At 38.5% G+C, this 15,392-nt stretch overlaps 1 protein-coding gene across 7 annotated transcripts in view; it reads right to left on the bottom strand.

Moving 5' to 3' along the window:
* Window positions 1–15,392, bottom strand: part of DENND1A (DENN domain containing 1A) — a 512,100-nt gene that overhangs the window by 353,850 nt on the left and 142,858 nt on the right. For 6 of the 7 annotated variants that reach the window (XM_030294533.1, XM_032595666.2, XM_032595664.2 and 3 more), the window contains exon 4: window positions 3,106–3,155. The exons of the other annotated variant lie outside the window; for it this stretch is intronic. In XM_030294533.1, coding sequence (XP_030150393.1) covers window positions 3,106–3,155 — 50 coding nt within the window. The remainder of the gene's footprint in view (window positions 1–3,105; window positions 3,156–15,392) is intronic. 7 annotated transcript variants of the gene reach the window in all.

The raw sequence follows: 15,392 nt of genomic DNA on the forward strand, positions 1-15,392 counted from the left end.
GCCAGCAGCCTAAGGGGGCTGTGGGCAAATCCTAACTTCTCTGCAGCTTAGAGTTTGTTCAAATGAGGATAATAGCACCCGTTCTCATCTCTTAGGATAGGAGGATAAAGTGAGGTAACACATGAGAAAGCACTTTCTTTTGAAGAGCCACTGGCATTATTTTTTTCATAAGTCCTAGTTTCAGAAAGAAAAATCTTAAAACAACACAAGAGACAGTAAGATGTCAATGTTAACGGGTGATTTGATGATGACTGTGAAAATCCCACTCTTGATATAGACTAGAAGTGTCGGAAAGTTGTATTACTGTTCCTTGGGGTAGAAAAGTACAAATACTAAAAAGATTAGGAAGCTTTCTTTTTGAACGTAATCACCTAGGGCATTACTCATCTCTCATGCTGACATATTTTCTAAAGCAAACGATATCATAAATACATTGGGGGTGGGGGGTTGTGGGCCTCAGAATCTGGGCATATCCATTCGACAGGGCCAACTGCAAAGTAATAAAAAAAAAATAGTAACATTAAAACCTTTGTGTTTATTGTAAGTAAACTCCATCATTATTATCTCTTCGGCATTAAAGTATGCAAAGGTTACAAGTGGGGAAAGAGAAAAAAATACAGTCCCCAAAATAAAGTGAGGTGGGTTTTTTTTTTATCAATAAAAGTTATCAACACTTACAGGCTGTGGAACATAACGAAATGTAAGAAAGAACCATCATAGGGGCACGTGGGTGGCTCAGTCGACTGAACGTCCAACTCTTCATTTTAGCTCAGGCCATGATCTAACAGTTCATGAGACTGAGCCTGCATTGGGCTCTGGGCTGACAGTGTGGAGCCTACTTGGGATAATTTCTTTCCCTCTCTCTGCCCCTCCCCCACTCATGCTTTTTCTCTCTCTCTCTCTCTCTCAAAATAAATTTACAAACATTAAAAAAAGAAGATCCATTATACAAGGCAAGGGTTAAAGCAGATCCATAAAGGGACATGTCTGTCCCAAATCATTCTGTTTAAAAATATGAGAAACCTGATTAGGGAAGAGTGATCTAAAGAGAAGCATTTTAGAAGAAAAAAATTTTCTAACAACAGAAAAAAAGGTATCAGGGGATTTGGTGACCAAAACAAAAAACCTTTAGAACTATTTAAAGACTCTGCTTTCTTTCAAGAATGTAATCACCCAGACAGGTAGGTAAGTAGAGGGGTGTGGTTGCCATGAGAGGAAAAGAGGGGCGAACTAGGCTGGATCTAATCACATTGTGCATTTCTTCCAAAGTTCGATTTTAAAGTCAGTTAAGGAATACCTCTCCCAAACTGATCACCACTACAAGAAGTCATGTAAAAACGTGCTCTCTCATTTTCTTTGTTAGATTCCTAACCACATTTTAAAACATTTCAGCTTTAGGGCTCCAGGCCTGGCTGGTTCAGTCACCAAAGCGTGCAACTCTTGATCTCAGGGTCGTGAGTTCAAGCCCCATGTTGGGTGTAGAGATTACTTCAAAAAAAAAAAAAAAAAAACTTTAAAAACTTAAAAAACAAAATAAAAAAAAACTTAAAAACATCTCAGCTTTATTAATTTATAAATATGCCCTTGCCATAATTTGTAATACATTTTATAGGCGACTGGAGGAAATTTCATGCATCGCTAATTCATACATATAAATGTGAAGTTTGCATTAAATGTCTCTCAAGAAAACCCTACCTCCTTGCTATTTTAAGAAGGAACAGGATAAAGAAGAGACAAGAGGACTCTCATTACAAAGACTGACCCTCTTAAAACTAAGGCTATTCTGTTTTGAGCATGAATCCACTGCTAAAACAACATGGGTACCAGGATTTAAAAAGGCCCAAGTCTGGAAATACTACAATGGCTGATTGGCTTAAAAATAACATGTTAGAACCAGGGAAAATAGTGATTATAAGTAGTTGGCAACATTCCAGTGCTGCTTTTTAGTACTCTTTTTCCTTTTAATACTCTTTTAAACTCCTTTGGCTACCAATTCTCATCTCACACCATTTTCAGGTTGCTGCCAAACAAAGCGGAACGCCCCTCCTACCAAGTGTAGAGAAGACCAAACAGCACACTCCCCACGTGCTCTCTAAACCACCAAAACCCTTCAGACCTGCCTGGTTTGGGCACACTAAAATACAAGACAGAACCTTCCTGAAGATGGGCCATTGTATAGTTTCCTTAGAACACATTATGGCAGCTATTACTTATAATGATATTTTCTAAAAGCCCTGTCACTAAAAGTGGGCTTTTTAAGGCACAATGTAGGTTGCAAAAATAATGCTTAAACTGTAATGAAACACACAGGAGACATTTCTTGAAAATAAGATTAAGAAGACTGCTTCGACACTTTATTAATATTGTTAGTCAAGTATAGTTTTTATACAGTTAAAAAAAAAGTTCTTCCAAAATTGTTAGCATTAACTAATGTTTTTTTTTTTTTCTTAACCCTCGGACTATTTTAATTATCTTGGAGTTCTTATATCGATACCTTTCCAACAGCTTACCAGAACGCAAAATCTAAGGTAATATTCAGATAGTTTTGTATGTTTTTAGTCTAGAAAGCTACAGAAAATGCTTATATGCCCATAGATGCCATTCTTAGCCACCTAAAACGCAAGATGCTATTTAACAACATGTCTTTTAAATAGCTAAACACCTTTAAACAAGATAGGCCTGTGATCATTTAAATTTTAAGTTGAATCAAAGAAAAACAAAGTCTATATAATATTCGTAAGGCCATGGAATAATGCAACATTGCTTGCTTAAGTTAAATATATTCATATTTAAGTAAAATTAAATAGCATTGGAATAAATACCAACCATTCTTAATCATGGTTTGAGACTGATAACCAAAATCAAAAATTTAATGCCGTGTGAAAAACATCTCACAGACTGACCAATGCAAAGCTCTAAGCTTTAAACTTTTTGATAGTGTCAATAAAATCCCCAGGAAAGGAGAATATTGCAACTCTCCTTCAAACATAGATGTTTTAAATCTTGGTTAAACAGACAGAATGTTAAGAATGGTGTGGTTTTTATTTTCCATAGCAGGTTTATTGACACTTTTTTTTCTAGTAAAGTTTGAAAATCTGACACTACCTGTCCACATAGAAGGGGAAACAAAACTTGGTCAAAGTCTGTAGAACTTCCTGTGGAGAGAAAGAGAGATAATTTATACATCTAATGGGACCAATAAATCTAGCATTAACCACGGCACACAATCTAGCAACTTTACCCTAAAGAAAGAGGAGACAGATGAAGAAATATGGGCTTTATCAATTACATGGGAGGAGTACAGGCAGTCAATCATGAGAAATAATAAACATGATCAAACTTCATTAAAAATGAAAAATTAATCAAGAATCACACATGGGCGAGCAGCAGGAGCCGTGCAGGAAAGCTCTGAAGGGAGGGAGGCGGTTGGGTTGCTGAGTGTTAACACCCCTCCAGGGACCATCTCCAGCCTGACCATATGGATCAGAGTGAATAACACCGAGCCACATGGGTTTGGCCTGGCAGGGCCGCTGTTGCTGGCACCGTTTTTGCCTGTTACCTAGGAACAGAGGGGGCCGGGATTAGACAACGCTTCCCTACATCAATAGGCCAAATCGCAAGCAGAAGAGAAAGCCAACTTGACGGTAATTGTCCCTGAACATTGTCAACTACATTTTTTAGAGTTTAAAACTTCCTTTACTTACTTTATAAAGAAGCTGCCGTCTCTGGCATAGATTTATTTTGTAATCACAACACCAGCAATTTTAAGTATGCACTATTTTCAGTTAAATGTCATTATAGTTGGGCACACTTACCTGCTTGTAATTTGTGAAAATCCGAAGCAAACTACCAGATTAGATACCTTTTTACAAACGTGTACATAAAACCAAACATAACATTTAAGGGAAGTGTACAAAAAGGGAATAAAAAGCAGAGCAACATTGTGAAGATTCATAAAGGAGAGGCTTCTGACATTAAGACCACCACTACATAAGACACAATACACTATGTGTGTGTGTGTGTGTGCGTGCGTGCGTGCGTGTGTGTGTGTGTGTGTGTGTGTGTGTCTTTTCCCAAGAGACACATTTCCACATATATGGCATATATACACATAGCTAAACACATATACAAGTAATTAATTATTACTTCCTTCATAAAATTTTCTCTAGCTTAATTTAACTGCAGACTTGGACAGCCCACAGTTGGTGCTTATCATAAGTTCACAGACCAACGTTATAAATTTTAAAAAAGTATTCCTCTCATGCATTTGATTTGCTCTTTAACTATTTAAAATCCCAACCTCAAGACAAAATGAAGAACACATTGTTCGCCCATTGAGAAGCTGGTTCAAATTAAAACAAACCTGCCCATTGCAAATCCTAATCCAAGTGATAAATTATAGATCAGTTTACAAATGTAGCACTTTTCTAACCAATAATAATGAATTATCAATGCTAACTGAATTGATGCTTCTCGCTTCATTTATTTTTAAAACCAGTTCTATCATTCAAGAAATAAACCACATCAATCTAATAACCCACTCAATGAAGCAGAAAGCACACTGACTTGCTCTGCCAGGCATGTTCCGCCTACATAATTCAATTGAGCATATCCTATTTTTTAACATCATCTTGGACTGCTACTGTGTATATCGCAGTACTGTTAAGGCATGTCATGAAAGAGTGAAGGCAGAGGAAACTAAAAAATGAAAAAGAGTGGATAAGAATACTTCAGCATGTTCTATGAGGCATCACTGACACATCAGTTAATTCCATAATGTGGCATTCAGAAGTCCATACGTATTGTTTTAAAACCAGTCATGTTTAAATGAATTGCAAAAGCTAATTGAGAATCAGAAAAAATGAGCCATTTCTTAGTGCATAATGTCAGTATCAGGCAAATATTGGGAAAACGGTCACAGAAAACATTCAACATCTGCAGTCTTAATTCTAAAACATACTCTAACCCACGAATACAAAACTCTTATGATTTACATGCAAAAAAGAAATCCTTACAAATTCCTTTCCCATCAAGTTCCAGATACCACAAAGCATCTCCTGACTTCAGTATATGTACTGAGCATCCTTTAAAACTCAGTACCCGGTGCTCACTCACTGCCAACATCAGCTACAAAGACAGTTATCCTCTCCCCTCAGAAGTGACAGGTGCAGAAGTGCTTCTCTACTCTATGCTGGAGTGGAGCTGCCAAAAGGCCTCAAGATTTTTGAAAGAAAGGACCCCCATGGCTCCGAGGAAGCATTGTGCTCTACAGCAGAGTCAAAGGAATCTAATATGCCCAACTTATTACTCACTACAATATAGAAACTACTTACCACTTTCTAATGTCAAGAGTAATAACCAACCGTGAACTTGTCTGTCAGATAATATTAGAACAAATATCAAAATACCCAATGTGGGCTGGGTATAACCCACCTCCCAAGAGCTTTCCTTTTACCCAAGAAAGCAGTGATAAGTCTAATTAAGCAATAGGGCAGGAGAAGGGGAGGAGGGAAGGGAATATAGGCAAATGTAGGCACATGTTTGTGCATTACAATATGTTTCTTCATGTTTGTGATATTACAAGAGCTTGATATTCCAATTTAAGTCAAACAAGACAGTGGTGTGCTGTCAGAGGAGAAAACAAAAATGAGCATCTACTCTGTGTTAGGCATATTCACACATTATCTCAATCAGAACTGAAAAATCTACGTCTTAGTTTGGGAAGGGGGAAACAAGCAATGTATCTTATACGTAAAAACTGCTGAAATAGACCAGTTTTCTTAATACTGATTTTTCCCTATATATACACATCTAACTACCGTATCGTCCTTTTCCAAAGGAAAAAACACAATTACCTGGATAGGAAAAGTACCACTCCCTAATAGAGGGGACTTCAAAACCCTGATATAAATATATTTTGAGCATATATTTATGGCAGAGTGTCTTTCAATGGTAACTCTACTGGCCAAAGTCACTAGGCAGTTAGCAACCCCTTTTTGCCCTCTCTGTGTCTTTGGCTGGGAACTTTCTTTGTAAATGGTAATCTTCCTGTTTTCTCCCCTTTTTCTCTCGCCTACACAAGCTGTTTCAGACAACCAGCCTCAGTACAACCTCAACTACTGCCACATAAATCAGGTCTTCAAGATGTAGTACGGCTGATGAAATGTAAATGACCTCATTGCTAAGGCAGGGGGTGGGGAAAATCGTGCCAGCTCTCCAGATCAATTCCCAAGTTTATATTTTCACAAATCTTTTTATGTACAGTTTGATTTCTTAACATTTTAATGAGCAAAAAAAGTGCATCTATAGTAGCCAGTCACCACAGTTAAAGTGCAGGGCATGAACTAGATCCCAGGAGAGAACCAGTCCACCATGTCACCGCTGGCTTTAGGACATTCGCCACCTGGTTCCATGTCCCCAGGTTCCAACTCTTTTCATAATCAAAACACTGCTGACATTATAAACCCCAGACGGGTTTTCTAAAATCCTTCCCAATCAATATATCCAACACATAACTTATTGGAGACAACACCGAGCTCATTGATTAAGGTGAGTTCAGTAGCAAAGTTTTCAAAATAAATGAGACAAGAATGCAGCATTCAACCCCTTGTGTCACCAGACAATTTATGAAATAGGCGATTTCTAAAAGGGCTTTTCTTCCTAACGAAATCAACGATACTTCATGTGGGAGGAAAGCAGAGCAGAGGGGGTGGGGAGATGCATGGAGGACAGACAGTTGCACAAACCTTCAGTTATGCATATATCAAACAGCAGATTGCACAGTATAGGAGAGAAACAACAGCTACAAAGCTCTGCCCACAAGGAGATACCAAGCCTCAGAGTATGAACCAAACACGAAATCAACACACCTAACACTGGATTCACTTGCAAATGGAAATCAGAAAAGAACTCGAGATTCACGTCAGTCTCCTTTGGATTCGTTTCCCCCAGTGTGAATTCTCATCTGGTGAGAAGGCCCATCGAGGGGACTTGCTCCAATCTGGATAAAGTAAATTGAATTTTCACTGAAACTGAGATGTGCTCTTAAAAACCTGGTAAAGTTTACGGGGTGCCTGGGTGGCTCAGTCGGTTAAGCGTCCGACTTCGGCTCAGGTCATGATCTCATGGTTCGTGGGTTCGAGCCCTGTGCTGGGCTCTGTGCTGACAGCTCGGAGCCTGGAGCCTGCTTCGGGTTCTGTGTCTCCCCCTCTCTCTCTGCCCCTCCCCTGCTCATGCTCTGTCTCTGTCTCTCAAAAATAAATAAATGTAAAAAAAAAAAAAAAAACGGTAAAGTTTTTAATTTATAATATTATTCATCATAGAATTCTATCTGGAAGCAAAACTTCGAAGACTACATTTGATGCAGTCAACTGAGATTATGAATAATGAGGCTAACCAGTTCACTCTGAATTTGGGGTGTGGGTGGGGAGATGTACGAGATCCTGCAACGGCCATCAATTTGGATGTCAATACTTTGTTTTCATTGCTTCACTGAAACCCATAAACAAAAATTAGTTGTATTCAGCAGATGAAAACCACCGACAGTCAGACACAGACATACACACCCCACAAATAAATGCCATCTGAAAGACAAAAGTGCAGGCTGACTATAATGTCCACTGGGGTTATAGAATGCTGGGAGATGAGACACATTTTCAATAGTTCAAAAGGAAAAAGGAAATGTGTGCAGGCAAACATTCAAATAAAGGAAGCAGACAGCTTGAGTAAATGAATGTATATTTTAAAACACGGAGAGCTATAATCAGCCCCTCTTGTAGCTTGCTGAAAGCTCATACAGCGGTCGATAATTTACCTTTGTCCAAAAAGAGTTAAGGAGGGACAGACAGGGAAACAGAGTGGGAGAACGTTTCCTGAGTTTTTTTATATCCAATTTATTTGTTCATTTCAAAATGTAGACTGTGATGAAAAGATCAGTGGAGCTTAAATTCCTAAAATACTCTATTTCAATGTTTAATTTTTTGTTTTTAATAGCATGAGGGAAATGCTGACCGTCCAAGTCCTGCAATTGAGATGAGTGGCACTGACTTGAAAGAAAAGCCTTTGATTGATGATCTTAAAACTCAAGTTGAAAGTTAAAAACAGAACACACACAAAATCCAAACACGCAAAAAGCTAACAAAATTTCTATTTTAAACCATTTCAGGTTAAAACCAGGGACTCCAAGTAAAAGCTACCAGAGGTTTTAATGCGTACGACTGAGAAGGGTAAAGCAGAATGGTAACAAGTTTTTAGAGGCCTAATTAGCACCAAGTTCAAGAATGTTGGTCAGAAATTTCTAAATATGAAAAGAGGAAATACAATTTTTTTCTTTCTATGTAAGTGTCAAATTAAGTCCAAGATCCATATTATACTTACAACCAAACTTTAAAAAAATGTTATTCAGTGAGAAAAATCTTTGCATAAGGGATTTTATAGAAAGGCCTTTCAACCTAAACATAAAAGCCAGGTCAAATTTCTAACAGTGCTGCTCCAATGCTACAGAATCTGCTTCCTTTCCTTGGTATATTTCAATGTTTACTCCTACCTTACTCTTTTTTTAAATATAAATGTTAATTTTGAGTTCTACCTATGTTATCATGCTAATTTGTGCAATACCTAATATACACATTCGCTGTTGTCATTCAAAGATAAAATTACAAAAGAGTACAGAAATTCATTATATTCTGTAACATGTATCATATAAATTTTATATCTAAATTATCATGGATAGTAAGTACATCGGTGGAATGCTAACAACAGCAGGAGAGCCACCTCTCTTCTAGAACTACTTTTAAGTACAGAGCTTCAGGAAGTGAAGTCCAAAAGTAAAATACTGGATCTTATTTAAAAAAAAAAAAAAAACTAACAAAATTTCTCTTTCTATCCCTCTTTTTCTTCAAAAAAATTACTTAAAGTCGTTCCCAAATTAGTGTTATGTAAAATCCTCTGTTCTAACATTTCATTTTATTAACGTAAAAGCTTATAGCAAAGAGGTGAAAATGAGAGAGCTATATTTTTAAGGTCAGTATTAAACACCAATAAACTTCTTGACACTTGTTTCAAATACTTAGAAGATGGACAAATGATTTGGTTAGAATCTCTTACAGTTAGCATTTGGTGGCACTGGTTGGCCCTAACATTATTACTATAAAATATTTTGCCTTGTTTCATTTCCTTAAACATTTTAAGTCCTGTCATCTGAACATTTATGTTATCAATATACCTAAAAGGAAGAAAGAATAGGGAAAATGGGCGAGGAGGGAATACAAGTCAACACCTACCAAAGGAATAGGGTCCCAACAGTAAAACGTGCAAACGTGATTTCACTGAAGAAGTAACTGGCCCTCAGGAAGATGCTATTAAAAAAAAAAAAAAAAAAAAAAAAGAGCACTGATAGAAATAGTATTTTGTAAGCATATTAAAAGCTGTCAGCTTTTAAATATTTTAAATGCACACAAAAATGTGCACAGATGGGCAACTTTTCTGCTCACATTAGTCTAGAAAAAAAAAACTTTCATTATCAAGCTCAAAGTCCTTGAATTTTTTAAACTTAATTGTGCCTCTATTTCTAAGAATTCACACCCAAAGGCCAAAGCTTTCCTGCCACCAGTCCTTCAAATCTGACTTGGACATTACACGGGAGGAGGCTCCAAGCCTCCCTGAGGTCTCACTCCTTTTACAACACACGAAAAAGCAGTCGATAATGGGCCCATGCTGAATTCACTGCTCTCCACGTCTCCTCTTGGGACACAAGCCTAGCAGATGTGATAAAAACTGTGTCAGAGAAGTGGCTCTAGTTTGTGCCTTAATGACAACTTAAGCCTCTAAACCAATACAACCAAAGGACTAACAGAACTGGCTGTTACCTCTCTCTCCTGCCAATCTTTGAATATCTCTGAACTGAATTAGCACCTCTACCCACAACATCCCCTGCCACCCCACAAAATCTATTCTAATTTTAAAAGATAAATGAATTCAGCAAAACACGTCGGCGGCACAAGTGTCTGGGCTGTGTGTGTGTGCGTGTGTGTGTGTGTGTCCTATAATTAAGCCCTAACACATATTTCGTGTAGTTTATATTTTCTCAAGGTATGATTGTGCATTCAGATGTCTTGAAGGAGGGTCTGATTTCCTCTGATCACCACCCCAGTAACCGTGTTAAACACGCACAACTGGTAGACTTACAGTTTCCAAAGAGTGCCTCCAGGTCTAAAAATTATTTTTAAATGTGCCCAACCATAGGAAAGACCAGTGATATTCTGAGTTACTGAAACGTTCTGATTATTAAAATGTATACAGAAGAATTGTTAAAACCGGTGGGCAGCTATACTTTTAAACTTGTAAGCACTCTTTGTCTTACCTAATGACACGGTACCAAAAAAATAGATTTAAATGTGTACTTCTGATAACATTTTCTAAATGCTATGATTCGGCCTTCAGATGATAGGCCTTTTTACCCAGTATCTTGAAAGCCTATTCAGTCACAATTGCATACCCACTTAATCAGCAATCATTGTTCTGGGATGCAGGACTTTGTTGTCCAGACAAGCACCAAAACCTTAAAAAAATTTTTTTCAGAACTGGCATAAGAAAAAAGTGATCTCTGTCAGACAAGGACAAATTTATGCAAATCTTTTATAAACATTCACAAACATTTATTTAGCTTTTGAAATGTTGGCCTCATTTGAGAGCATGAAAATGAGGGGGAAGTAGGGAAACGCAAAGGACAGCTTAGAAGCTGGCACACTACATAAATATTCAGAAGGAAGATTATAGGATTCGTGTTAGGCTGTCTTAGGCTTCTCCAAAGTCCACACAGAATAGCAAAGAACAAAACTAACGAGAAGTACAGCAGATGTTAGACAATGCATCAGCCTCTTTCCCTCTCTCACTTGGCTATACTTGGACGCTTTTATATTTTCTTTCAATATGGTTAGGTCATTCAAGGATTCTCCTATAGACTCTGTATTGTGGCTGCAGATCTATAAGCTGGAGGTCTGTCAGCTTTCCAAAAGTTTCCAATGAAAAGGCATTATGCAAATTCTACCTCTCTTACCCTCTTTCAGGGGGGAAAAAAAGCCTCCAGTATGCAGTCATCGGAGTATTGGAAGCCCCAGCCTTCATTTCTGTATAGCTGTGTTTGCCTCAGGGCCACGCTGCTTGTTTTGACAGTGGATCCCCCTAGATAGTTGGGATTAGTCGAGCTTGTTTAGATAAACTTGAAATCAAGGCCTTCTCTAGGTAGACAGCTAGATGTAGCTACCGAGTTTCCAGCTGCCTCCTCCTTTCATCCCCAAACAACTGGAGATTCACAGTAGCTATCACAGCCACAGGCTATGTCACATACATAAGTACAAAATTAAAGGCTGCTAAAAGAAGCCTTTGTAAGTCTTAGTGCTAAAATAAGGAATCTGTACTGCTTGGTTTATACAAATTATTCTAGCACTACCAGTATGGAACTGAAATCATCAGTTAACAAGGCATATTAATCAAGGTTCCCAGCTTCTTTGGATAGGCAGGATCATAGTTTGATAATATATCTAACCTTCTGCTTCTCAGCTCTTGTATGAGAGTAATCGCTTAAAACGTTGAAAAGGAAATAATAGGCTTTATTTATCCAGTGGCAGGAGATGTCAGACGCCATCAACAAACACTGGGAACAGACTATGAAGATCAAAATGTAAATATCAAATCTGCTTTTGAGAGAGAATTATTTAGCAATTGATTAGACAGGGCATCACTGAACAGTCATCTCCAATTACAGAACGGTTTCAAATCAACTTTTATTTCCCACAACTTGCAGATCCTAATAAAATGGTATCAGGAGGACTCGAGAACTGAGGAAATTTATACTCAGAACAGATCAATGACATCCCACTATACAGACAGAAGGCAGGTGATATGAAACAGTATTGAAATAAAAAAATGTATGCAATTTAAATAATTCTCCAGAATCTAATACTCAAGGATTTCTTTCTTTTGAAGCTAGAGACAGCTCTTCAGAGGGCCAGCAAAATGTAAACAAAGAAAATAATTCCACATATATGTTTTATTTTACTTTACATATCTTGCTCTAACATGTGGATGCCAGTGTTTACCTGAGGCTGGGATAAACTGTAAACACAACAACAGTATCTGAATAGATTTAAACACTTTTCAGATCAATTCTAGAAGATACCATACAATCTTGAAAGCCTCCACCCTCTGACCACACTATCAAGTCACACAGTTATCCATCAGTCAAGTGTTGATTGATTGACCAACGAAAACATGTTCTCGTAATTCAACAGCTAAGTCACTATTTAAAAGAAAAGCTTTATGACATGCAAGACATTCTGGAACAACAATCATCAATTTGAGGTTTTCCTAAGGAATTTTTGGTTCATTTCACTTACAACTTACCAAGTAAAGACGGAGTTGGCAAACTTTTTCTCTAAAGGGCCAGATAGTAAATATTTGAAGGCTTTGCAGGACATTTATGGACTCCATCAAAGATTCTTCTAGGGCTTTTTTTTTTTTTTTTTTTTTTTTTTAATAACTCTTCATAGGAGCACCTGGGGTGGATCAGTCGGTTGAGTGACTGACTCTTGAATTAGGCTCCGGTCACTATCTCAGTCATGAGATTAAGCCCCACATCGGGCTCCATGCTGAGCTTGGAGCCTGCTCAAGATTCTCTCTTTCCCTCTGCCTCTCTCCCTGCCTTGCACTCTCTCTCTAAAATAAAAATTAAATTAAAAATTAAAAAAAAAACCTCTTCATAAAAGTAAAAACCACCTTAGCTCAAAGGACACACATAAGAGCCACTCCGAGGCAGTACTTGGCCAGGTGGCTGTAGTGTGCCAGCCCCCAATCCAGAAATTTCTGAAAGGTCAAATGGCCATGCCAATCGTATTGGCTCTATGGTGAGCCAACAATTCACACATGGATATTGCTAAATGGCCAAATATCTACTGCATTCCAACATGCTCTCTTTTTAGAAAATTATTTAAAATACAGAAACAGAAACAGGGGCACCTGGGTGGCTCAATCACTTAAGTGTCCGACTCTTGGTTTCATCTCAGGTCATGATCTCATGGTTCATGGGTTTAAGCCCCACATCGGGCTCTGCTTCTGAATCTCTCTCTTTCTCTCTCTCTCTCTCTCTGCCCTCCCCTGCTCATGCTCTCTCTCTAAACAAAATAAACTTAAAAAAAATTGTCAAAAATAAAAAAAAGAATTACAAACCAACCATATTTCACTATTCAAAATTCACAACTGTTTTTTGGCACAAACCCTTCAGAGAAACAACTTCTTAAATTAACAGTTCACTATTACTACAGGTAAGGTTCAGGGTTTTCTTAACAGATAGACTGATGTTCTCCGGATCATGGGCAGCTCTTCAATTTGAGAATTATTTTGTTTACAGTATCACAAAAAGCAGTATTAAAAGAAAAGTCTTTTCTAGCGCTTTACTCACCACTCATGCGAACAACATGTTACGGACCCAACGTGCTATTAGATGTAGAATGTACCAGGGCCTTCTCACTACTTAATTTCTGGCCCTTCTTTCAACTTCTTCCCCTTAAGTGTGTTTTCCAGGATATTATCTTCTTTCTTCTAACTCTGCACTCTCCTCCATTCATAGTCTATTTACCCTTTAATTCCAATTATCATTGCTTTGTAAGAGAGTCCGATTCAAATCTTCACTTCCTAGACTACATCTAGCACCAGGCTCTATTCCAACTGCCTTTTGGACATTTCTTTTTCTGTTTTTTTTTTAATTAAAAAAAAATTTTTTTTAATGTTTATTATCTTGAGAGAGAAAGAGAGAGCAAGCAGGGAAGGGGCAGAGAGAAAAACACAGAATCGGAAGCAGGCTCCAGGCTCTGAGCTGTTAGCACAGAGCCCAATGTGGGGCTCAAACCCACAGACCGCGAGATCATGACCTGAGCTGTAGTGGGCCGCGCAACTGACCGAGCCACCCAGGCGCCCCGCCTTTTGGACATTACTGCCCCATGTCTCTTAAGTACCTCAAGCTTAACATGTTGAAAATCCAGATGTATCATCTAGGTTCCTGGAACCCCACCTCATTCAGCTCTTTCACCCCATTGAAACAAGAACAGAACTCAGGGCACCACTATTACTCACTGGGGGACAGACGATCCATTTGTGTGACTTAGATTCAACTTATTTGCCATGGTTGTTGAATTTTGAAATAAATCCGTGAAGAGAAGCTTCCAACTCCTTAAAAGCTTCTCCAATGTTAACAAACAAGAAAGGAGACACAAGGGAGCCCCTGGAATCAAGAGCATTTCAGTCATCTTAGAAGAGGAATATTTTTAGAAGATGTATTTTAGAAGAAATATTTCAGTCATCTTAGAAGATGAAGAGGGTTATTTTTCCCTAAGCAAGATAATCTTTTCAAACCGATGTGCTAAAGGCCCCGTCTGTGCGGAGCTCGTGATCTGGTTGGAGAGATGGATGCCTCGCAAAGGTAGAAGGTGACCGTGGCAGGAGCTACGACAGAAGAGAGTGCTCTACGACAGAATGACAGGGCCTGAAATTAGATGGAAGGGTCACAAAAGGCATCTCAGGAAGTGGCATTCTCAGCTGGGATGTTAGGAACAAGGAGGTGTTCACCAAAGATTGGAAGAGGAACAGGGAGAGGCAAGGCAAAAAAAAAAAAAAAAAAAAAAAAAGTAAAAGCATGAGCAGGAGCCACTGAACAAGAACCTGGGCACGTTCAAAGAACTGAAGTCAGCCTAGCATGTTGAAGCAGAGGCAGCAGGGAAAGAGAACGCAAGAAGATGAGGTTGGACAAGGTGGCAGGGGCCAAATCATGAGGGGCCTTACAGGGCATGTTAAGGAGTCTGGACGTTATTCTAGAGCACTGGAAGTCACGAAGAGGGTTTGAATCCTTTACATCCATTTGCATGCCGCTTTCTAACTTTGCTGCCACCCGCAAAGTCTTCCAGATTGTGAGGGGTTCAGAAGCTACCCTCAGTGAGCTCTTCACCTGAGCTCCCACGCCAATCCTACTGCTATCATTCCTAGGATTACACTGACCATAATCTTAGGACCCTACATTCTTTCAGGACGGTAAAGACACGCAATTGGGTGCCTGCCAGGCCCCTGAGAAGGAAGAGGGGCCTCACACAGGAGCCTTAATAATAACCCAGCAGCATGGAGAGGGATTGTAGTTGAAGAGAACAAAAGACGTGTAACAAATTTGAACACAGGATCAGCTTAAATCTCTCTTCAGAACATGCTCCTGATAATCTGTTATTTCTTCTGAGATTCCCAAAGTCCATTTTCCCATATACAAAGAAAGCAGACTTCTTACTGAGGTAACCTGTTATATATCATTGCATCTAAGAAGCCACTGATTATAAGACTATTATCTTTCAGTACCA

Source organism: Lynx canadensis, chromosome D4 (assembly GCF_007474595.2).
Source record: "Lynx canadensis isolate LIC74 chromosome D4, mLynCan4.pri.v2, whole genome shotgun sequence".
Lineage (NCBI taxonomy): Eukaryota > Metazoa > Chordata > Mammalia > Carnivora > Felidae > Lynx > Lynx canadensis.